Here is a 24,268-nt window from a genome sequence, read left to right as displayed (position 1 = left end):
ATGTGCCGGGTACCACAAGAGGGAGGCTAGTGGGCCAGGGTTAGTTCCCAAAGTGTTCTGAACTCTGTTTAGAAAGATCATCCTAGAAGCTGGCATGGAAGGTGAGCATGAAGATACCAGACTTCAACAGCGAGGCCATTAAGATAATACGGCAACAATCTAGATGAACATATTAAAGGTAATGATCAAATTTAAGAATGTAGAATTTACAGAATGTGGCGTCTACCTGGGCTTGAGCTCTGCTGTCCACAGCTTACTGCCTACTAGACACGCCCACTGGACAGATATCCCACATGCATATAAGGGTGTGGATGTCTCCAAATGACTAGCGCCTCACAGACCCTCATTAATGACACCACTGTCCTTCCATTCACTCAAGCCAGTCATCTCCCTCTTCCTCAGAGAGAGAGCCCAGTTTATTTCAGTTCCAAGATAATTCACTCAAACTGCTTCTCCCCAGTACTCCTGCCTCTACCTTAGTTCAGTTTCTCCTTAAGTTCCCCAAGTTCATTTTTGCCTCTAGTCTTGATTTTTCACATTTGTTTTCTGGCAGGAAAGGGTTTTTTCTAAAATTTACTCACATCATCTTTACTTAAAACACTTCAGAAATTCTTCAATGCCTTGAGGTTAAAGTCCAAACAAACACCTTCGTAAGGCCTCTGGGGTCCCTAATGAACCAGCCCACATCTGCCTCAAGCCAAGATCATATTTAGCACTTCCATTTAGCCACACTGTACTATTTTGGTTCCCTAAAAAAGGCCACACCTTTACTTGTTTGCATGTCTCCCTCCACCTGGATTACTCTCCCGTGTCCCCTTCCCTTCATCTGATTATCCAGCATTATCCAATAGGTCTTAGTGTAGATGCCATTTTCTCCAGGAAACATTCCAGACCTGACTCCCACATATGTGTTGGTGATTCTCCTCGGTGTCCCCAGTATCCTCCCCGCCCTACCACCACCGAATCAAAATACATTCCAAGTGACTTGGAAAGTGCCTGGCATTTATCTCTTCACCCCTCCTTTCCATCTCTAGACAGTAAATTCCTTCATGACAGGACTCATGAGTGACTTGTTCTTTGGGGAATCCCCATCAACTAGCTCCCTGGGCATTTGATAGTCACTCAGTAAACATGTGCAGCCTGAGTCACTGAGAAGAAAAAAGGTCTACAGTTGAGTCCTTGGGATAGTGTGCATTAGATGGACAGGCAGAGGGACAGAAAACCACCAGAGAGTCGAAGAGAAATGGACAAGAAGAGAACCAAGACAGACAGGACTGGCTTCAGGCAAAAAGAAAAAAACTGGTCAATGGCACATAGTGTCCAGTGTCAATGGAAAGCCAGATGAGATGAAGATAGCTGGGGGCTGCTCTCCATTTGGCAGGAGAACAGCTTCTGGAAAGTGATGAGTGGAAGCCTTGGTACGGGGTGTCGAAAAGTGAGTGGCAGATGAATTAGAACACAGGGCAAGAAGACAATTCAGAAAAATACAAATACATGGTATTTGAGGGAACAGGATAGCTGGAGGGGGGTGTCAGGGGCGAAGAGGAAATATGTGTGTGTGTGCCTGTGTGTGGGTGTGTATGTGTGTGTTATAATTCCTTTTAAATATCTCAACTAAATGTGACTGGCAAAGTGAAGGGTGAGGCCATATTCAGGTACAGCATAAGAGTTTATTGAATGAAAGATATAAATAGTAAATGAATAACTGCATTCAGACAGGAGAGATTTACCTGGTCAAAAAGAAAGCAAATTTCATCAAAATATAAACTTATTTAAAAAAAAAACCAAAACCATTTTTATGTTTCAGAAGAGAACACTCAGATCAAAATTTAATTAGCTGTGGGGCGCCTGGGTGGCTCAGTAGTTAAGCGTCTGCCTTCGGCTCAGGTCATGATCCCAGGGTCCTGGGATCGAGCCCCACATTGGGCTCCCTGCTCAGCGGGAAGCCTGCTTCTCCCTCTCCCACTCCCCCTGCTTGTGTTCCCTCTCTCGCTGTGTCTCTGTCAAATAAATAAATAAAATCTTAAAAAAAAAAATTTAATTAGCTGTCTGGGATGACAGTTTCTACTGTCTGTACCACATTTCACTATTACTGGGATAACTGTTTCCGGAGTCACCCCAAAACTTCCTTGCGGAAGGCCTCAGATTTTATATGTGATCCCCTAACCCCAATTGTTCATGTAAACAGCTTTGGCTTTCCATCCGGGAGTTAATGTCCCAAAGTCAGATGGGACACAGAAAACATCAGGAAAAGAGACACTTTTGAGAAAATAACAAGACATCTCAGTTATAGATGTAGAGATATAGATAGAATCACATATAGATATTGTCTAATCAGTAAAGAAAAGGGCATGTGAAAAAAAAAATAATACAATAGAAAAGGGCATGTGGACAAAAAGGGTCACATTTTTCTTTACAAATAGTTTTTTCTTTTAAGTCCCTATCAGATATCAAGTTCTTTCAAGTGGCCATGTATTAATTTTACTTATAACAGTTTAGAGAATCCATTGAGGAAAATGGGCTCCAAACGTTAAATTACTTTTCATGAGACGTATGCTTTTTATGAAATTAACAATACATTCAGCATCAATAAGCTCTAATTTTAGAAACCTTCATCCACAAACATTAATCAATGTTAAATTCAATATCTATTTGGCTTCTTCTTTTCACACTCAACCCTCCAAGGCTATACTATATGGAATCTCAAAAATATTAATTTACTTACTGTAAGAGGGGATTATATTCCTAGAAAAAAAATCTGTGCAATAAATATACACGCATATAAGCCAAATTAAACTTTCATGAAAAAATAATTTTCTTATGAAAGACTGCATTTCTGACCAAGCACCTGATCCCAGAACATTCGCAGGAATGCATAAAATCCTTTACATAATCAAATTACAAATAATATTTTGGTATAAATCAAAGCTTGTCAAACCACATATATAGAAAAACACATAAAGTTAAAATATAGTGCCTACAGGGAACTCAGAAATCTGGCATGACTTTTTTCAAGGGGGCCGCTGCTGGGTAGAACAATCTTTCACTGTGCAGAGTGTCCCATGAATTACAGGCTTTGGCCACACCTGCATTGCCCACTCAGCAGGGGGCACCCTCCGGTTTCCTTCTGTCCTGCCCACAAAAGAGTCTCCCTCTCTCGGTAGTTGGGAGTTCACTAGTTTGCTATGAAATATGAGAGAAGGCATTTCTCTTCCCTCCCCATCTGGCATGGTGACAATGAAGCCTACCCATACATTTCCAAATGCCTCCTGGGGGAGTACTGCTCCCTTGTTCGGAGAAGAAACTTTAGCCTAGACAAAAGGAATTGCGCACATTTACATCACTAGACCATGACGGTGCCAGGTCTTGAACCCCGGTCTCCAGAAAGCCAGTGCTGCCAAGAGGGATCCAACAGAGAACGTCAGAGTAACAGACTCATCTTCTTCTAGTCTGAGCCTTACTCTTGCTGCATTAGGCAATCCATTCATCAAGTATTTTCTAAGCTGAGATCTAGTCATCTTTTTAACCACTTGCCTATTCCCTTGTCCCATTAATTCATATCCTCCTCCATCTCAATCTTGGATGATATACCTCAACCCCACTGAATCTGGGTCCCTCTCCCTGAGGACAGGGGATAGGGGTCAGCACAAATCCAGGGCCTCCCGTGGGGCAGCCCTATGTCACTGTCCCTAGGCTCCTGCTGGTTCACACTTGGTCCTTCCCACACCTGCACGGCCCACTCAGCAGGGGGCACCTTCCGGTTTCCTTCTGCCCTGCCCACAAAGGAGTCTCCCTCTCGGTAGTTGGGAGTTTCACTAGTTTGTTATGAAATATGAGAGAAGGCATTTCTCTTCCCTCCCCATCTCTCCCATTCTTCTCTTTCTTTTTGTTTATCTTATCGGGTCTCCAGCATTGGACTGAACAGAAGCAGAACCAGAGAGAATCCTCGGTCTCTCTTCCCACAAGTGGAATAAGCCTCAGGGGTCTCCACTAAAGTTGGGATTGTGCAGGTTTGGGATAGATCATTTATCTTCCTGGCTATTTAAGAGTTTTCGTCATAATTCATTGTAGAACTATATATAAGACGTTTTCCGGTATCTACTGTGTGTGTGTGTGTTTTTTTTTTTAATGTCATCACGTGAGAAAATTTAAGTTAAAAATCTCGGTTTCAGTGTCCCTATTGATTTCATTTAATTTTAATATTTCTTTTACTGAATGGGGAAAGCCAAAACTCCAGAGCCACTCCATATCTGTAAGTTAGAAATTCAAATTTAGTAGGAACACTACAGCAGATGAAAGACTGCATGCTTACCCGGATGTAGGCATCCTGGTGGTGTTTGGCAAAGTACAGCATATTGTCCAGGGCCAACATCCCGGGAGGCGTCTGGGTGAAGTCCATGGCGGGGTTGACATGATTCTGTGATTAAAACAAAATGTTTGATCAAGTTAATTCTTTCCCCAGTTCCAAATAATCAAGGAGCATGACATTTTCTATCTTCACGTGAACCTCCTGGGGTGGCGGTAGGGGCTTTACTTTCTACAGGTGCAGCTTTCCTATCCGGGGTTAGGAAACTCAGCTGAAGAGCAAAATATAAGATTATTCTTAGACGTAGGGCCCTGTGGGGAAAAGAAAATAATATAAAAACTGCCCTTCTGGTGGCTGTGCTGTTGATGGAACCAATAACATTTGGGGAGGGAGACCTGGGATGAGGCCACATCTCTGGCATTCATCCTTCTGCACCTTAACTTCCTCATGCTCAGGTGTCAGGGCTGAGTACAGCCACACCCGCCCATGGACGTCACGACCTGTCCAGGCTTACACCATCTGCAGGCCTCTGAGCATAGACACTTGATAAAATTCAGGTGTCTACACGGTCCTGACACCAGCTTGCTGTCAGGCAGCTTTCTGGCTTTGGGGTCACTACACACAGTGCCAAGAGCCACAGAGACAAAATAATAGCTACAAATATGCCCAGCAAATTCTCCAAATGCTCAAGATCACTCAGCAAACACCACAAGACTACTGCTCAGAGCTGCAAACACTCTCCACCATTAATCGTTGAAAATGATCACCAAGATCTGTCTCCAAAATTCAGATCTAAATGGTAAATGATTTAAGGAAGTCATTTTTTTTTTTTTTTTGGTGTTGAGGAGATGAAAAAGAAATGTTAAAGAGATAATAAAGAAAACTGCTTTTACCTCATAACCCAGCTAATTTGTATGCAACTACATTATTTTTGTTTTGTTCCTGAATATGTCTTAATAAACAGCTTGAATCTCTGATTTGCCAGGGAAATTTTGGTTCACTGCAATTTTTTCTAATTCAAGTACGGGAAGACCTTCTTGTTCACTTGTTCAAGGTTCAAACAACCGACACTTTTCTACATTATTGAAGAGTAAATTTAAACTGTCTTTTCCATTCTGCTTTGAAAAAAAAAATTATGAGCTAATAAAGGACATCTAAAATTATAGGACTACTGGCCCGTTTCACAGTTTCGAGAGCATCTCTGTCCATATCTCTATAGCAAGTTGGGTCAGTGCAGTGATATCAGTATTTTATTTTAGCATTTTATTCTGATTAATTTAAGATGTTGGAAAGATTTGGGGCACCTGGGTGGCTCAGTCAGTTAAGCATCTGCCTTTGGCTCGGGTCATGACCCTGGTGTCCTGGGATTGAGCCCCACGTAGGGCTCCCTGCTTAGCAGGGAGCCTGTTTCTCCCACTGCTTGTGCTCTCTCTCTCAAATAAATAAAACCTTAAAAAAAAAAAAAGATGTTGGAAAGATTTTAAAATACCAAAATACTACCACTTATGATAAGAAAGATACATCTCCTAAAATAAATATAATTGTAACAAAAATGAAAATCACTGGGCAGATCAAATGCAGTGGGGTTCAGCCTTCATCTGATACCCACTGGAGGAAGAGCGTCAGAGGCTTGTATTCAATAACAAGGGGATCAAAAGGCTGGAAAGAAATGACCAGAGATTCTGTCTAAAAAGTAACTCATAATGAAAGGTTTTATGACAGCTTTAGTTCTTTAGAGGAAAAGAGTGGAATTCCTCCATTATACATAAATTTATTATTTTGACTTTGATATGTTAGATTTTAACATTTTAAAGTAACATGTTAAAAGTTGGTATTTGCTGAGTACTTGCTGAGGGCCAGCACTAGCTGGTGTTTTACATGTATTCTCTAATAATAACTAGGCGCTGGGCATTATTACTATTATCCCCACTTTTACAGATGGGAAACTGCCACTCAGATGAGACAAGAAGCTCGCCCAGGGCCTCACAGCTTGGATTTGGCAGAGCAGGCAATGTCTTGTTTGGACAATATGTCTCGGCATGCTTTTGTTCCTACTTTGTTCCCTCCCCCCGGCTTATAAGTCGAATGAATTTATTTTGGTACTGTTAGCGTTCAGACTTCACATAGCCTGAGAAAAGTGTACTTGAGAAAAATATAGGCTAATCAATATTAGCTGCTATGAACATGGCCCAGCCAACCAAGAAGAGTGTGTCAAATATAAACGAGAAAAACATGACATTTACTTCACACCTATATCTAGCGTTGGTCTGAGTCCATTCCCAAAATAGACACACAAAAAGGAAGTCAAATGACAAAAATTAGTTCCTCCGAATCCAGTTCGAATAACCCCGCAGAGCTATGTCAGGGAAGCTGACCAGGCAGCAAGCCCCCACGGCTCAAGGGTCATTTGTCTTGTGTCCGTTGTGCTCCCAGGATCCACGCGGAGCCTCCTACCAATCACACCCCTCCTTAGGCACACATGGAGGGTATCAAATAGTGCTCTCAGAAGGTCGTACAGTTAAGAAATCATGTAGTTTATTTTTAGGAGTCTCTTAAAGAGACAGAGCTATTTGGCAAGTAGTCCCAATACAATAATGCCTACTACGTGTCAGGCATGATGTAAAGTACCTTGCATAGGCTCACCCTTCGTCCTCATAAAACTCCCACAACGTAGGTTCTATTATTATCTTGCTCTGAAAGACAAGGAGCCAGGCTGAGCATGTGGGGAGCTTGCCCACAGTTGCAGAGCCAATGTGCGGTACAGGCAGAATCTGAACTCAGAGCATGGGCTTTTAACCAGGATTTTAGTGGCAAGTCGTTGGTCAACTGGACACTGCTGGGAATTTCACAAAGAGGACCAACGCAGGTCCTCGTTGGCTGTGGTTCTGCGCAACCAACATCATTCGCTCCGGCAAAGTGGGCCTGTGATCCATCCTTTCAAATAAAAGTTAAAATTTCGCCACCCCTCCCAGACATAACAGACCAAAGTCTCTCTCATGTTCAATAAACCATGCCCTATTGTCTCCAGCAAATAGGCTCTTACTAAACAAAAGCCAATTAGAAAATTCCCTTTGATTTCCTATGACTTGTCCTAAATTATAAAGCATCACTGCATTTTAGATGAAAAAAAAATTATTTTGTATTTGTGAGTGAACCACCGCTCTCTTGCTCTCTCGCTCTTCTTCTCCCTCTCTTTTAACTTCAGGTATCATTTTCCCAGTCTCCCTCTCCTTGAAATGCTTGTTTCCTTTTTCTCTTTTGATCTTAATAGCCAGTGAAATGATTTTATAACCACAGATTTTGATAATGAAAAAAAGTATATGAATTACATGCCAAAACATTTGAAAGCTTTCTATACTGTGACAAAAATACTCTGAGAATCCAGCAAGGCCAACAGCTTCCCCACTCCTTTCTTATTTATGAGATGCTCTGGATACAGATTTATTTTCTTTTCTTGTTCCATGTTATTTCTTTCCACCTGTCTTGAAATGGAAGCTGCAAAAGCTTTGATAAATAGCTTGAAATTTCCCCTTGTTTTACTGCAAAGCCTGTGTACCCCTGTACATCCTTCTGAGACGCCATTTGTTAGTTCCTGTAGAAGCGCCGCTCCGTGAATCACAACAGACAGCTCTCAGCCCCCAGAGAAGGGGGTAGCGTCTGCCTCCCCTTCCAAAGCACCGGGGTTTTTCATTTTGGGAAAATGGTACCAAGCAGTTGAAGAAAGCACAATTTATTTTATAGTGAACATTCTAGGAGGTGTTTGGGTATAGAGCTCCCAGAGATCTGTTTCTCTTCTGTTACCCACATGCTAGCTTTTTAGCTGAGTTATTTCAATCACACATCCAAGGAAAGGTTCAAGGCCCAAGACAGAGAATCTTCTAACCCGTTTCAGGCCATACATCAAGGCCACTGAAGAGCTGGGATGGCCTTCAGACATTATCTACTGATAGCCTTATTTTATAGATGAGAAAACTGCACCTTGGTAGAGAACGGTGATGATAGAACTTGAGCAGCCGTTCAAATCTCCTAGAGGGCACCAAGTCCTGGTCTCACCCCATAGTCTCTGATTCCGAAGAGTTGTAATGGGTCTGAGAATTTGAATCTCTAACCAATTCCCCAGTGATGTTGATGGTGCTGGATGGGGACCACACTTGGAGGCCCAGTGGTGGCTGAAATGGCTCATTTCAAATAACATAAGCAATTAGCAGAATAAGGTCTAGGATCCAGACCCACTGATTCCTCAAATCCCATGCAACTTCTACTAAAGCACACTGTGAATCCACTGGTTCCAATGTACAAATGCATTTTAAATATATTCACTGTTTATCTGCTTTGTGCTTTTGGCTTCTCATCGAGAAAACAGACTCCTTTATTCAGAAAAAAAGCAATTATAATTTAGAAGCCTCTCGCTTCTTCTATCACGCACATTTCTGACTAAAATAAGATGTATTAGTACCTCCACAGGGAAGGTAGGAAACTGTCATCAGTCAATATTTTCTACTCCTGAATGCTTCCTGGTTGGGGAAGCAGGGCCAGCACTAGCCTGAATGATTTTTAAATGATCTGTGTTTTTCAATTACCAATACCATGCTAGTCCTTCATTAGTGTGGATAATAAAGAGATGATGACAATAATGCTTGCCAGATGGCATATGGTGGGGAAAGCCTTTGAGAATTTAGGAGTTAATATTTGTGCTATATGAGCGTCTACATTTGCTGAACAAATATAGCATTAAAAGCAACCTTTAAAACAAATCACATTGAGTGAATATTCAGTCCACGAAAAGCCCTCTCAAGGATATTTGGTGAGGCTGGTAGTTTAAGGTCACGTTCTCCAAGGGGAGGCAGGGTTTGATTGGTACAGATCACTTGGGAGCTCTGTCAGACTACACATGTGTCCCACTCCTCACCTCCCACCCGGGAGAATGGAGTACATGGGCATTTCAACAGGCTCCCTAGAAGTGCAGTTATCAACCTAGGATGCACCTGAAAATCCCCTGGGGAGCTTTGAAAAATCCTGATGTCCAGGCTGTACCCCAAATCAGTTCAATGAGAAACTGTGGGTGGGAACCAAGTAACTGGATTTTTAAAGCTCCGCAGATGATCCAATGTCCAGCTACAGTTGAGAACATGTTCCTAAATCAGTGGGTCTCAAATCTGAGAGTGGTCGGAATGTCCTAGAGGCTCCGGCCCAAGAGATTGCTGCCCCTTCCACACCCTGGTTCTGATTCAGTAGGTCTGGGGTGAGGCCCAAGAATTTGCATTCATATAAGTTCCCAGGTGCTACTGATGGCTGCTGGGCCATACTTTGAAAGCCACTGCCCTCCACCGTAGCCGAATGCAAGAGTGTGTTAGGGACTTACATCCACCAGCTAGTGGAGCTGGAACCTTGACTCCCTGTAACAAGGGTTTGGTTAGGCAGTGACTTTTATTTTTTTTTTAAAGATTTTATTTATTTATTCATGAGAGACAGAAAGAGAGAGAGAGAGGCAGAGGGAGAAGCAGGCTCCCAAGGAGCAGGGAGCCCGATGCGGGACTCGATCCCAGGACCCTGGGATCATGACCTGAGCCGAAGGCAGACGCTTAACCATCTGAGCCACCCAGGCGCCCAGGCAGTGACTTTTATTGAAATGCCTGCTCGTTCAGATATCCATCCAAAGATGAATGAATAAAGAAGATGTGGGGGGTGCGTGCGTGTGTGTGTGTGTGTGTACATTTTTTATAGGACTTTACATTAACACATTGTACACACAATGGGATATTACTCAGCCATCAAAAAAAATGAAATCTTACCATTTGCAACAACATGGATGGAACTAGAGGATATTATGCTAAGCAAAGTAAGTCAGAGAAAGACAATTATCATATGATTTCACTCATATAGAATTTAAGAAACAAAACAGAGGATCATAAGGGAAGGGAGGGAAAAATAAAACAAGACGAATTCAGAGAGGGAGGCAAACCATAAGAGACTCTTAACTATAGGAAACAAACTGAGAGTTGCAGGAGAGAGGGGAGTAGGGGGATGGGGTAACCGGGTGATGGGCATTAAGGATGGCACATGATGTGATGAGCACTGGGTGTTACATGTAACTGATGAATCTCTGACCTCTATCTCTGAAACTAATAATACACCAAATATTAATTAATTGAATTTAAATAAAATAAGATTTTAAAAAAGAACTGTTTGAATTAGGGTCAGATTTCCACAGGGTCTAGGTTGGGACTTGAAATGAAAAAGAAAAGAACTGTGTGAAAAAGAAACATCAAAATCTCATGCAATCGATGTTTAACTAAATATGTACAAAACACAAAACTACGTTGATAATCATCTGTTACTCAAAAAAAAAAAAAAAAAAGAAGAAGAAGAAGAAGAAGAAGCCTGCTCTAGGTGGGACATGCAGGCCCCACCCTCTGTCATTGGCTACTTTGCACATTTATATAAGGAGGCTCTCGATAGCATCCGACTTTGTGGTCCCCAACATAGACCAATGTTCCAAAGAGTCCTAGAAGCAGCTTCTATAAATCTTTGATTCTGGCCCTGGTCTCTCTCCATTAAATTCAATAAAAATCAACAGTTTGGATGAATACAGAGAAGGCACCCTCTCAAATCTGCCCTACAAATGGGCAAGATGGTGAATATGCTGAGAAGCAGAAAAAAAAAATCTGTGAACAGCTGGGACTGGTCCTGGTGGGCATCATGCCAGGCACTTAAATGTGGGATTTCATTTAATCTTCCTGATTACCCAATGAGGGGAGTATTATGAATGAGATAAATGTTATTCATTTCTTCCTACAGCTGAGAGTTCTGACCCAGGCACTTGTGCAAAATCATGGCTAGTAAGTGGCAGAGTCACCACTTGAATTCTATAGTGGTTTTTTTTTTTTCCTATTTAGGTTCAAAAGGTCTTTGGAGAAAAAGAAGATGGGCCACATTAGCAAGAAGTTTAATCACAAAAATGTAAAGTCCTGTAAAAATTTTTTTTTAAATTCAAGCACACATCTAGAGAATAAGGGAAATCTGGCTTATGAATAATTCATCAGAGCCCAGCTCCTCATCATTAAAATTTTATTCTTTTAGGTAAAAATACAAAAGATCTGCATGAAAGAAACACCCGATAAGCTGCTAAGGGTACAGGACAGCAGATTCTCAGCCACCTCGGTTGCCCACTGTACCTCCCTTTCAGCACCACCTGCTCTTCTCCCTGCCTGGCCTCTCTAATACCTCTGCTGGCCTCTGTCATTCCATTCCCCCACCTGCTACCTCCTGCCCTTCAACCTGGCTGCTTCCCCTGGTTTGGCAAGTCCACACTCATCATTTGGATACTACCTCTGGCTTACCTGAGCTCTAGGACCATCTGCAACCACCTACTGTCACTAAAGGAACCCCCTCCCTGGAACTGTTCTGAAACCTGGGAGAGTTCAAGACCATTGATACCATCAAGAACTGGGAGTCAGAGTTGACAGTAAGTCCAAGAAGAGTCCACTTTACGTGGCAGTCAGAAGCCTCTGATACGCTGGGTTTCATTAAGAGGAGCACAACAAGAAGAACAAAGGAGGTTCCACAGACTGGTCCCAAGTCAGGCCCCATCTGGACACAGTACACAGTTCCAGCACACACACAGCGAGCCAGCAGGAAATCATGCACACAAGTGCGGCCAGAAAGAGGCAGAAATGTCTGAACAGAAGGCATAACAGAAAAGTTGGGGGAAAAAAACTAATTTAGTTATTTGGCCCAGGGAGAAAAGAAAGGGTTGTGTGGTGTGGTGTTCGAGGCGGGATGGGCGTTGTGAGTTGAACTACTCCTACTGCCTGCAGGCATCTGAAGGATGAATATTATTCTGTGCAGCTAAAAGAAAAATAGAATTAGCTGAGAAGTTCCTGTCCTTAGAAATTCTGAGACAGGGGGCGCCTGGGTGGCTCAGTCAGTTAAGCGTCTGCCTTCGGCTCAGGTCCTGGAATCGAGTCCCGCGTCAGGCTCCCTGTTCAGCGGGGAGTCTGCTTCTCCCTCTCCCTCTGCTGCTCCCCCCGCTCATGCTCTCTCGTTCGCTCTCTCTCTCTCAAGTAAATAAATAAAATCTTAAAAAAAAAGAAAAGAAATACCGAGACAAGGACTGGATGTACGGGAGTGCCAAGGAGACAACAAAAGGGCAGAGGATTGGTGCCAATGACCTTTCGATGCCTCATAGTCACTGGTTCATTCCTCCTCTCATCAAGTAAGGTTGGCTCTCTATTCCTACACGAGGCCCATGGGGCCTGACATGATCAGTTTCATCCAAACACGAAATAGTATTTAAATCACTGTATTATACACCTGAAACTAACATAACACTGTATGTTCACTATACTGGAATTAAAATAAAATGATTTTTCAGAGGCATTTAAAATAATAATAAATAAATAAAATAGTAATCGCCTTCAAAAAACTTGCGTCTCCAGAGTTATCAAAAGTCTTCACAATACCACTCTGAAGCACACACGTGCACACACGCACACTCATAAATAACTCTACGTGGGCACACAATGGTAGATCACACCAAAAATTCTGGATTTAAGGCAAATTTCCTTAGTTAAAAAATAATGTCCTTTAGGGACGCCTGGGTGGCTCAGTCGTTAAGCGTCTGCCTTCGGCTCAGGTCATGATCCCAGGGTCCTGGGATCGAGCCCCGCATCGGGCTCCCTGCTTGGCAGGGAGCCTGCTTCTCCCTCTGCCTTCCACTCTCCCTGCTTGTGTTCCTGCTCTCTCTCTGACAAATAAATAAATAAAAAATCTAAAAAAAAATAAAAATAAAATAAAAAAAAAATAATGTCCTTTATAAAAATTACTCTTAAGAGGTCCGAAAAGGCCATGCAATTGCCATGTGTACAATTCAGAAAATTCTGGGTTTCCTCTCACTTCATTATTGAACAGGCAGAGTTGAGACTTACTGAATAAAAGGATAAACGTGAATAGTTTATTTGGAATGTTGATTCAACAGTCAACACAAAGAATTACCATAAAAACTCAATTAAAAAATGCCTTGAGAATAAATTTCCTTTAAAATGAAGCTGGTTATGGTTTAAAAAAAAAAAGCCTTCATGAATAATGAAATAATGCTGTCAAAGTTTATAAAGATATCTGCAATTTCTCTACGGAGCTGAGCACGCCCAGGATTCTGCACCATCCAAGCACCGTGGCTCATGCTAGAGTGAATCCCCACTGGTTCTTCCCTTCACTTCCAGCTCGGGTCTCTAGCACCTTGTTCAGAAGCCCCTTTTCTCCCCTCCCTTGTTACTTGGAAAAGGACATGATCTAGCCACGGCCATGCACGGCAGGTGTCTCTGTCTCTCTTCGTCACCCATGCCCAGCAAGAGCACAGGGTAAAGGTAGGCCAGAGGACACAGAACGCGTGCTACCTTCGCTCCAGAGCAGGCCTAGCTCATGGGTCAGGAAGCCTGGTCCCCAGATTCCAGCACAGCTCACCAAGCAGCCTTTGGAAGGGAGCGCTTTGCCACAATGAAGCCAAGAGCTGATGAAGCTGTGGCTGCTATGGACAGATTCCCAGGAGGTCAAAGGGATGCAGGGGCCTGCGTGCGGCCACCCTGGCCTCCTCCAGGACTGGCACTGCATAGCCCTAGGGTAGAGACAGTGACGTGGTAACGGCTCTGACTGTGGGAGCCCACGCGCACACACAGCACTTAATGGGTGCTGAGGGCTATTTCTGAGCCAGAGGTTCCTACAGCCAGGGGCCAGATGGGGTCCACCACTTACTTATGCACAGTTGTGGTTGGAAGGGAAGTTTTACATTTTTAAATCTTTTTTTTTTTTATCAAAAGAGGAATAATAATCTGTGACATGTGAAAATTACATGAAATTCAAATTTCAATGCATAAAGCAAGCTTTATTGGAACACAGCCATGCTCATTTATTTACATATTCTGTGGCTGCTTTCGCATATGGCCTGCAAAGCCTAAAATATTTATTACCTGGCCCTTTACAAGAAGAGATTGCCTTCCCCTATTTGATGCATTCTGTTCTCACAGCGACCCTTTGAGTTAAGAAAATCAGTGTATCTGCCTTCAGCTCAGGTCATGGTCCCAGGGTCCTGGGATTGAGCCCCGCATTGGGCTCCTTGCTCCGCGGGAAGCCTGCTTCTCCCTCTCCCACTCCCCCTGCTTGTGTTCCCTCTCTCGCTGTGTCTGTCTCTGTCAAATAAATAAAATCTTCAAAAAAAAAAGAAAAGAAAATCAGTTCCTCCTTCACAGAAGTTAAAAAACTCAACTAACAAATAAATGCTAACGTTCTGCTCCCTGTACAACACCATGACCCCTTTGTAAATATTCAATGCTTCACTCTGCTGTATAAATATTATAATTATTTTAAAGATTGCCAAGGACAAATTCTGTTATGTTGAACAGAATGGTTTCAATACCTTTAGCTCCTGACTCTATGCCCCACCCTAGTGTCTTTGGGCCCCTGTTCCCATCCTGACTAAAGGCAAACCTTGCAGCGGGCCTTTGATATATTCGGGTGTAGAAGCCTGCTTGCAACTTGCTATGTTAGGAACCTGGATTGTGGCTAGTAAGTGTTCTCCTCCTTCTTCCTGTCAATGCAGCTCTTGTAAATGGCAAAGTCTGGCTTTTAAATTTGTAGACTATGAAAAAAAAATTTTAAAAGAAACAAAGAAAATAAAAATAAATAAATCTGAAGACTATGGTCTCTTTTCCACAACAGAATAAATAGAATTCTTATGCCTCTTTTAAAGATGAAGAAACAGAGGCATAGTGGTATCTTGCCACGTTCACACAACCATTTTGTTGGGATTTGAACCCAACAGTTCAGAATTCATGTTCTTAAGCAGTCTTCTAAAAAGAGAAATGGGTAACTACACAATGGGAGGAAAAAATCACTTGATAGAATATTACACAGCCTTTAAAAATTGTGTTCATAGAGTACTTAGTTACCATAAGTGAAAAAGATAGAAATATAAAATGTATGTTGTAGTCTGTGTAGAATTTCTATAGTAGTATGTATTCCTTGGCCATGTGTATTTTATCTAGAGTACTCTATATATTCTTGTCCCATACAGTATATATGTATTAGAGATATCAAGATATAGACTTAGCATGTAACTAGGAATTTTTTTAAATGTTTTTAAAAACTGGAAAGAAATCTACCTAAGTATTAATAGTAATTATTTATGGTGGTAGGAAGGTGGGAGATTTTTTTTCTACATGTCCACACATCTTTCTAATTTTCTCTATTGATTTTTTACTTAGATTAGAGGTGTGTCCATCGTTCTCTAGCAAAAAGGAACAGAGATCATTACGCAGAAGAGCGTGAGAAACCGTTTGAATTCTTATCCAGGACCCTGTTCTGAACCCTATGCTGAAGCCTTCCCTGTAGGTTGGTATCCAGCTATGCCAAAGGGACGCACTGGGGCAGAAAGGCTCATCTCCACCTGCCCTCTGCCCAGGTGAGTCCTGTGTAGGCAGGTGTATGGCCTGAATCCTACAGACAGCATTTCAGACACTGTGGGATGAGAAGTGTTCCATTCAGATGGAAGAAGCCCAGAACAGGTCCTGTCTGATCCAAATTCTCAGACCCTGAGGCAAACTCAGGTCCTTTAGGCCTCATGAACTTGAGCCATTTCAGGGAGTTTGCTCAATGTGCCTGCCCTGTCATGTGGGTACAGTCCTCTGGGCCCAAAGGACCCCCCCCCCCCATTTATCCTGAGCCTTTTAAGCCAGCACCTCCTAGAGCCTGACAGTTTACACCACACCTCACAGTTTGTCAGGGGACAACCGGGCAATCCCGGGCCAGCGCCAAGGTGATCGCTTGTAAATGGCGGCAGCTGGACAACTATATGATCTTGATGGGACTCATCAGCTCGAAAGTCCTCTGACCTGTAAATGTTTAGGGTTCCCCAAACCGATTGTGTTGAACCACTAAAACTACTGATATCCGACCATTTTTGACCTACGGAAATGGAATTTCACATGGTTCAACCTAATAACAATTGAGCTAAATAGATGTACTCACCCCCAGTGGAAGTTATTGAAAGGAGATGCTTTCTAGAGAATAAATTGGAAGCAACTCCAAAGGGAATCAGCTGGAGCTGAGGATAAAAAGACCAGAGGGTGTGCCACAGATCTGGCTTGAAAATCAGTACTGAAATTACTTTTTTAAATAAAGTTTTAAAAGTGCATCCATCTTGTGACGCACGCCCCTCCACTATGAAATCAGCCAATACCAAGGAGGAATTAGCTCCCCTCCTGGGTGCCACTCATCACAGCCAATAGAACTGCGGGCAATCCTTTGGTTTGGTTTCACCCATATAAATCTGCCCATCTGCAGACAGAGTGATCATGACTTTCTCATTCCTGAGAATGAGGATCTGAAAAATCAGAATTTGAGCCCACTACCAACCAGAGGCAATAAACTCTGAAAGAGGATGAGAACTATTGGAAATGTTAGGTAAATAGCATGTGAATACCAAGTTGCCCCTAACCTTAGCAAACAGATTAGATGGAATTAAAAACTACTATGTTTTTTTAAAAAAAAAAAAAAGGCTCTTGTTTGTCCTTGTCCTTGTGGAACTCATGTGCTCTAGGAACCTCGTCCAGAAGCCCCCCCCAACACACACACACACACACACACACACACACACACACACATGGAACGATCTGTAAGGCTCTCAGAGGGTTGAGGGCAAGAGAAACTGGAACAGACTCCTTAAAGTCTAACTTATTTTTTGGTAGTTATTTTACGAACCTCAACCTCCTCTAATAACTGGGTGCTTTAATAATTATATCTCCCAGAAAAGTAACTTCAAAAATATACATATGGCTTTACACTGATCATGTTATCACAAAATGTGTTTGCAAAGTAAATTTCACTCGAAATTTCCACAACCAGTTTCTCGAAATACAAAAAATGCACAGGGAAACAATATACATCTGCACCATGACAGAACCAAGGAGGGATGGAGAGGGGACAGACGGGAAGAGGGTTGGATGTCAGGTGAGCCTGTGATGTTTTGTTTTCTTAATAGTCCTCCTCCCAAAATAAAGGTGTTTGAAGAAAATATAGCAACATATTAGTCACTGTTAAATCTGAGTGGTGCGTACATACACAAACGCCTTTCAGATCCTGTTATTTTTCTCTGATTAAAATATTCCATAATTAAAATTTAAATTTAGAAAGTCTATATTTTATTAATCTTATTTGACCTCATCAAACTAAAGTAGGTTAATAACTTCGGGATTTTGCACCTTAAATATTATAGACTAATACGATGTAAGATCAAAAGTAGTTATTGCCAGAAATGCAAATGGGTACTTGCTTTTGCTACTACTTTCATACTGATTATGTTATCTTTTCCCTGTGCTGTAGGTTGGCATGTAAAGGACGGAAAGATATTCTCCACAACAAAGGAGGAAGCAAAATATTAAAGAAGACCCTCAGAGATCAGGTTTCATATTACCTTTTTGTGAAATTCAGTAGACTCCTCTGTTTCTCTTAGATAAGGAATATTAATAGGAACATTTCAACCCTCCACAAATGAATCTTTCTTGAACCGGCTCAGTGTGGATAGGGGCAGTTTCTGTAAAACCATTCTGAACATATTTCTATAAAATCCTCCCTTGTCTCCAAAAGAGCATGATTTCCTCTCCTATTCCCCATTTCCTAGTCAAGGATCATTTTTTTCCTTCAGCATCCTGATGTGAAGTAGTTTTGCTGACTTCTCATGTGGCAGACAACATGCAGAGGGGGCAGGATGGGTCTGCTCATTCACAAAGTGCTCATTCTTCATCCGTAAAGCTGGGAGAGGTAGTATACCTCCCCCAGAGGCCCTGTGTGTAGGGGGTGGGCAGGGAAAAAAATCAAGGAAGAGCTCAAAGAAAGTACAGCTGCCCCTCGCCCCAAAAGATCCCAGAAAAGCCCAGCCCGGGAGTAGAGTGCTGGGAGAAAGAGTACTTGGGTCTTGTGCCCACCATGCTCATGGGGCCTATAAATGGCCTCCAGATGCTCCACCCCGCCTGGCTCTGCACAGGTGGGAAAGACTCTAGTCCTTCAAGCCTGATAGGACTTCGTCAGGAAAGAGCCTGGGTAACCAACCCCACAGGGCAATACAAGCCAATGCCAGTGGCAGCACAATATGGGGATAAGCAGCCCAGGCTTGGAGCGTTAAGTCCCATGCAACCTTCAAAATTAGCTAATGTTCTTAGAAAAGAAATGCCACCTTCCTAAAACCCACTTCTTCACCTATGACTGTACAGGTATCCCTTCTCTCATTGGCCTGGTGAGAAGCTCAAGAAAGCACCTTGAACAGAGCCTAGCACCAGGTAAGCCCCAGGGAAATGGTAGCTGGGAGTTACTCACTTTCCATCAAGAGTAGCGTCCCTGTCCTCCACCACATTCTGTCAGAGCTCTAAATTGGGGAAATCCTAGTCTATATTCTAGGCCTGGTTGCCCTCAGGATATCAACTCACCTTGAGTTTTAGGCTTCAGCCATCACTAATTTGAAGTCTGGCTTTCTCACTGGTTCCACAGTTCTGATTCCCTGGGCTACTCTCAGCCCACACTTACTCCTGGATCTCACCAACATCATGCTAAAGAGGCCTCCTTCCCGACACTGCTGAACCATCTCCCCATCCCAGGATAAGACATCAACTAACTAAAGAATAAAAAGTCCCCAAAAGATCCTGGAGAATATCTGACCTTCTCCATCTTCCTGCATTCAAGCAGGACTGCATTCAAGCATGGGAATTTTCAGTCTCCCACTGGATGGTGATTTGTTCTATTTATAAGGACTTCTGGCAAGGCAGATTCAATAGCTTTTCTCATTTTTCACTCATTTGTACATTCAGCAACATTTTACCTGACTTCCAGGTGCTAAGTTATATAAGGTAATGCAGCATTGTACTTTGAGTATTCTGCCACTTCAAAACAGCTTAGGGCTACCAAACAAGGTGATCCATGCACTGCTACAATACATAGGAAATTTCTCTTCCCTGATTTGTATGTGTTTCACTGACTGGCATTCACCGTGAAGGCTGCCACTAAGGCATTCTAGAAAGCCCTGAAATAATCAAATAAATATATATCCAGTTATTTAAACATGAGGTCATCATCCACCCCATTCCAATACAGGGAACATCTGTTAATGGATAGGGAGGCAGATAGAAGGGAGAGACGGTGAAAAATGGGACTGATGGAGGAAGGAGAGAGATAATCAAAGAATAATTGGCAGGGGGGTTGGAGGGGCACCTGAACTAAGTGAATTTAATGTCTGATATTCCCTGAAGGACAAGGGTGGTAATTCCAGGGAACCACTCCGCACACAGATGAGAGCTTAGATACCCCCGCTCCTGGTGCTGAAGGAGTGAACACCAGCATCTGTCTCCGTGGGCACTCTCATACCCCTAGGCTGCTCTCCTGGAAAGGCGCTCACGATTCTCTATACAATTCCGGCTCTGGCTGGAATCCCACAATTCCTCACACAAGCCCAGCTCTGGCTCCTGAAACTTTTCCATCCACACAAATAGAATCATTTGCTACTCACATCGGAACCACTGGATGAAGGCTAACTTACGCACAGCCTCGGCAACCTACTTTTGAACCTGTATTACCATGCTCTCAGGTTATTGTGGACCACATACAGAGCGCACTTGCCAATCTACAAATATACATCATGGTAACCAGTAATAACTCTGTTTCACCGGAGAGATTTAAACCTTGACAAAGTAAAATTTTCAGAAAATTAAAAACAGGACTCTTATAAAAATATAGACTAACCAGGTGTCAAGATTTCTTTAGCTCAATAATGAAGAAAGCAGCAGGATGGTAAAGCTGGTTCAAAGAGCTTTGAGGGGGAAGATTTTGCAGCATTTTCAAAAAGAATTTTAGTGTAAGATTGCTAGGTTACCTGCAAAACTGCTTAATGTCCTACAGAGCATTTCAACATTTGGGGTAAGCTTTCCTACTGGACAGCTCCACCAGCTAAAAATCTACACATCAATGTAACACTGCCCAGTGTCTGGGCTCTAACCACAGTAAATAACCAAGTCAAATATAAGGATGTTCTCCTGGAAGATTAAATACTCCTTGGTCAGGCCTATAATTAATTAATTATTATTACTATTTTGACTACTCCAATATCACATTGAAAGGATATGCTGCTCTGCAAATTTGCCTTATTGCCAAGTTCTGAATAACTTTTCTTAGTAGCCTATAGACTGTAACACTACACATTTCAAAGAAAGGAAGAAACAGCTATGACTTTGCGATGAGCTGGGTTGCAAACAGAGATTTTTGTTGTTGTTCCCTTTTTTAATTGGAAGATTATCCTTAAATTTGACTTATGGGTTTGTAAAAACAAATAGTGGACTCATTGCAGGGGAGGGGAGATTTTTTAACCTGCCACTTAAATATTCAAATTGGCTCACCTCAGGTATTTTGAAAAAGGAATGTGTCATCATTATTTGTGACCATACTAAGGAAGGGCAGGTTCACACTTAAGAATCTAAGATATTCCAGTATCTCGAAGCTTAGCGCTTACGACAGAGGATTTTGATTTATGAGCACTGCAAAAGTCCACAATTTAGAGATACTTTTCATGTGAAAGATCAAAAACTCGAGGAATTCTATTTTTAACTAATAGGGTTTAAATTAATATTACCATCTTCCATGAATTCTAAGATGCACTTTTTTTTTTTTTTCATATTTTAACAGTTCTAAGTTTGGGTAGAATTTCACCATCAATGGCATCTTTGAATTGCTCTCAGCAGACCACAGTCACTAAGGGATTTTCTTTGCATGCGCATATGTGAATACTAAAAACACCAGCATCACTCGAGCAGAATGGGTATCGGGGTCTGGAATAAACCTTGAGACAATGCTAGAAAGGTTTTTAACCCCAAACACCCAGGAAGCTGGGGCAAACCAGGCCTCCTTCAATACATTTCCAGCCCAGTGATCATCAGAAGTGTGTTAACTCTACCAAACTGCAGAAGTATGTTAACTCTGCCAAACTGCAGAAGTTTAGTTCAACATCAATAGCTTTTAATTCTTTTTTCAGATTCTTTTTAAATTGAATCACCTGTGTATCATCATAAATAGAATATTTTCTAAAATTCTAAAATAATGCAACTATTGAGTAACAGTTAACTATTTAGGTTTTTTTTTCTTTTTTTCAGTTGTACATAAAATGTGTGTCTACTAATCAGTGGCATCTTGGACAGTGAAATATGAACACATAAATGTAGATAGAACAGCAAGATTTACCTATAAGAGTTCTAGGTAAGCTTATGTGAGTAGTTAAATATGATCCATTAGTTTATTACCAGAACCAGGACTTACTCTCTCTCCAACTACATTTAAATTGATGTATAAAGAGGGGCGCCTGGGTGGCTCAGTCGTTAAGCGTCTGCCTTCGGCTCAGGTCATGATCCCGGGGTCCTGGGATCAAGCCCCGCATCGGGCTCCCTGCTCCGCGGGAAGCCTGCTTCTCCTTCTCCCACTCCCCCCGCTTGTGTTCCTGGTCTCGCTGTGTCTCTCTCCATCAAATAAATAAATAAAATCTTTAAAAAAATAATAAATTGATGTATAAAGAGCTACTTACACCCCATAGGTCCTAGATACAATCATCGCCAAACCAAAGACTAAAAATCAACAAAGAAAGAAAGTGGGCATAGTATTATTTGCCTCTGGTGAAGGGAAAAGGGAGGATGAAGGAAAAGGATGGAAGGAACAGTTTTTACAATTTTTTTACCTTCTGTAACTTTTTAATGTTGTACTACTGTCTATTCAATACATAAGTAAAGTTAGAAAAGATGTTCTTAAAATAAAAACTTGTCATTTAGAACATATTTTCACCACTTAGAAGATACAGATTGTGCACGATGAGAGAAGCTAGAGTTAACAGAGCCTCCGATGACCATCTTGTAAGAAAATTCTCAAAGATGGAACGGAGTCTCTAGGACTTAGAGTGAGTACAATATCTGGAGGAAAAGAAAAAGCAATTCCATATGGAGAGTTTTAATTTTAGATGGCTTCTCTTGTCAACTTCATTTCTATTTCTCCTCTCCTTTGAAATTCTGTAAAGGGTTGAGGGTAGAGAGAGAATTGTCTGTGCTTTCATTATAAAAAAAAAAAAAAAGACGTCATTTCATACTGAAATCCTCTTCTGAGCCACTTAGGGTATTTCAGAAAAGAAATTTACTCTCAATATCTAGGAAATGTTTTCTCAGTATTTCTTTTTACATAAGAAAGTCTACAAGAAACTTTTCAGTGCATCCCTCATTTTGTTTCCTCCCCACAGCCCTGTCCAAAATACCACACACCGAAACCAGTCTATCATTCCCCCTATTCCTTTCATAGACTTCATCAGCTAAGTTAAGAAAAGGTAAGATTTGGTGTGACATTTATGTAAATTGAGGAGCTAGTCTGCTATCAGGAGGTACTAACAGCCTTGATTGGGATTTTAGAGTCTACAGCAGCCAAAAAAACTCATTTCAGATGGAGGGCACATCACCAACAACCCAGAAATAGAACTTAAGTCAACTACTCAATTACCATCAAATTAGTGCATGTATATGCTATGCTGAGAAAGAAAACTGACATCTTAGGTCCAATGCTGGAGCTAACTACATAGGTTCCATGTACGCATTTAAGTACCACATGCTTGATACAGCAGACAGAGGTTTTTACTATCTTCATTGAGCCCAGATTTCCCACAACTGGCAGAGGGCCCTTACTCATCTCAACAAGCTCCAAGCAGACTGGATTTTCTACTGTGCAGCAGGAACACAGCTCCTGAAACAATGAGAAAACTGAGCAAAATAGATGCACAACAACCCTGTGTTATAATAAACAACTTTCACAAGACTTATCTTTCATTCCAATGAAATGTGAGATAGCATTTCCTGTATCTTAACTTAATCGTCCTAATAAAATGTCTCAAAGGATTACATCATCTGCAACCACTCAGAATTTAAGGCAAACTCATTTAACTCTAGAAATACACTTTCTGAAGTTCGATCTAGTGACTACAGGAATATCCCTCTATTTTCAGACCTGGCAGATAAGGGTGCATGCGACAGCATCCATTTCTTCCTGTGCCCCACCTGTGGACCCCATGTCACCATCTGCAGGTCCAAGGAAAGAGATCACATTAGGGGCCAATTCATGACAGTTCTCTTTGATGGAAGGAAGCAATGGAATGAGATATTGAAAAAACTGTCTTTAGAATTCATTTCAAAGTAAACAGCAGTATTATTTACAATAGCCAAGACACAGAAGCAACCTATCAACAGATGAAAGATTAAGAAGTTGTGATATATATTATTATATAATATACATATATTACACACACACAGAGACACACACACACACATACACACACTGGAATATTACTCAGCCATAAAAAAGAATGAGATCTTGCCATTTGCATCAACATGGCTGGACCTAGAGGGTATTACACTAAGTGAATTAAGTCAGACTGAGAAAGACAGATGCCATATGATTTCACTCATATGTAGAATCGAAAAAACAAAGCAAAGAAACAAACAAAACAAAAGAGAAACAGGCCCATAGATACAGAAACAAAACACTGGTTACCAGAGCGGGGAGGGGTTTGGCAATATAAGTGAGCAGGATTAAGAAGCACAAACTTCCAGTTACAAAATAAATAAGTCCTTGGGATGTAAAGTAGCGCATAGGGAATATAGTCAATAATATTGCCACAACTTGATATGGTGACAGAGGGTAACTGGACTTATCGTGGGGATCATTTTGCAACGTACGGAAATATCAAATCACTATGATGTACATCTGAAATGAATAGGATACTGTAGGTCAATTACACTTGAATAAAAGTTTTCAGAAGTAACCAGTGAAGCTAAATTGCAAAAGCTTGAATAGTTCCTCTCCTGTGCTGTTTCTGAGTGGATGATTAAACAAATGAATCCGCAGGGAAGG

The 24,268-nt window shown here is 41.7% G+C and overlaps 1 protein-coding gene across 9 annotated transcripts in view; it reads right to left on the bottom strand.

The window, feature by feature from the left end:
• Window positions 1–24,268, bottom strand: part of ELMO1 (engulfment and cell motility 1) — a 520,853-nt gene that overhangs the window by 263,741 nt on the left and 232,844 nt on the right. For 8 of the 9 annotated variants that reach the window (XM_045864408.3, XM_054505224.2, XM_045864407.2 and 5 more), the window contains one exon: window positions 4,313–4,417. In XM_045864408.3, the coding sequence (XP_045720364.1) occupies window positions 4,313–4,417 (105 nt within the window). Of the gene's footprint in view, window positions 1–4,312; window positions 4,418–13,800; window positions 13,807–24,268 lie in introns of those variants that run through there. The other variant, XM_045864417.2, reaches the window with a different exon arrangement.

This window comes from Mirounga angustirostris, unplaced genomic scaffold, assembly GCF_029215605.1.
Source record: "Mirounga angustirostris isolate CCGP_5_RB_7025 unplaced genomic scaffold, mMirAng1.0.hap1 SCAF_12, whole genome shotgun sequence".
Lineage (NCBI taxonomy): Eukaryota > Metazoa > Chordata > Mammalia > Carnivora > Phocidae > Mirounga > Mirounga angustirostris.
Note: the sequence above shows the minus strand (reverse complement) of the source record. Positions and strands in the feature narration are given on the sequence as shown.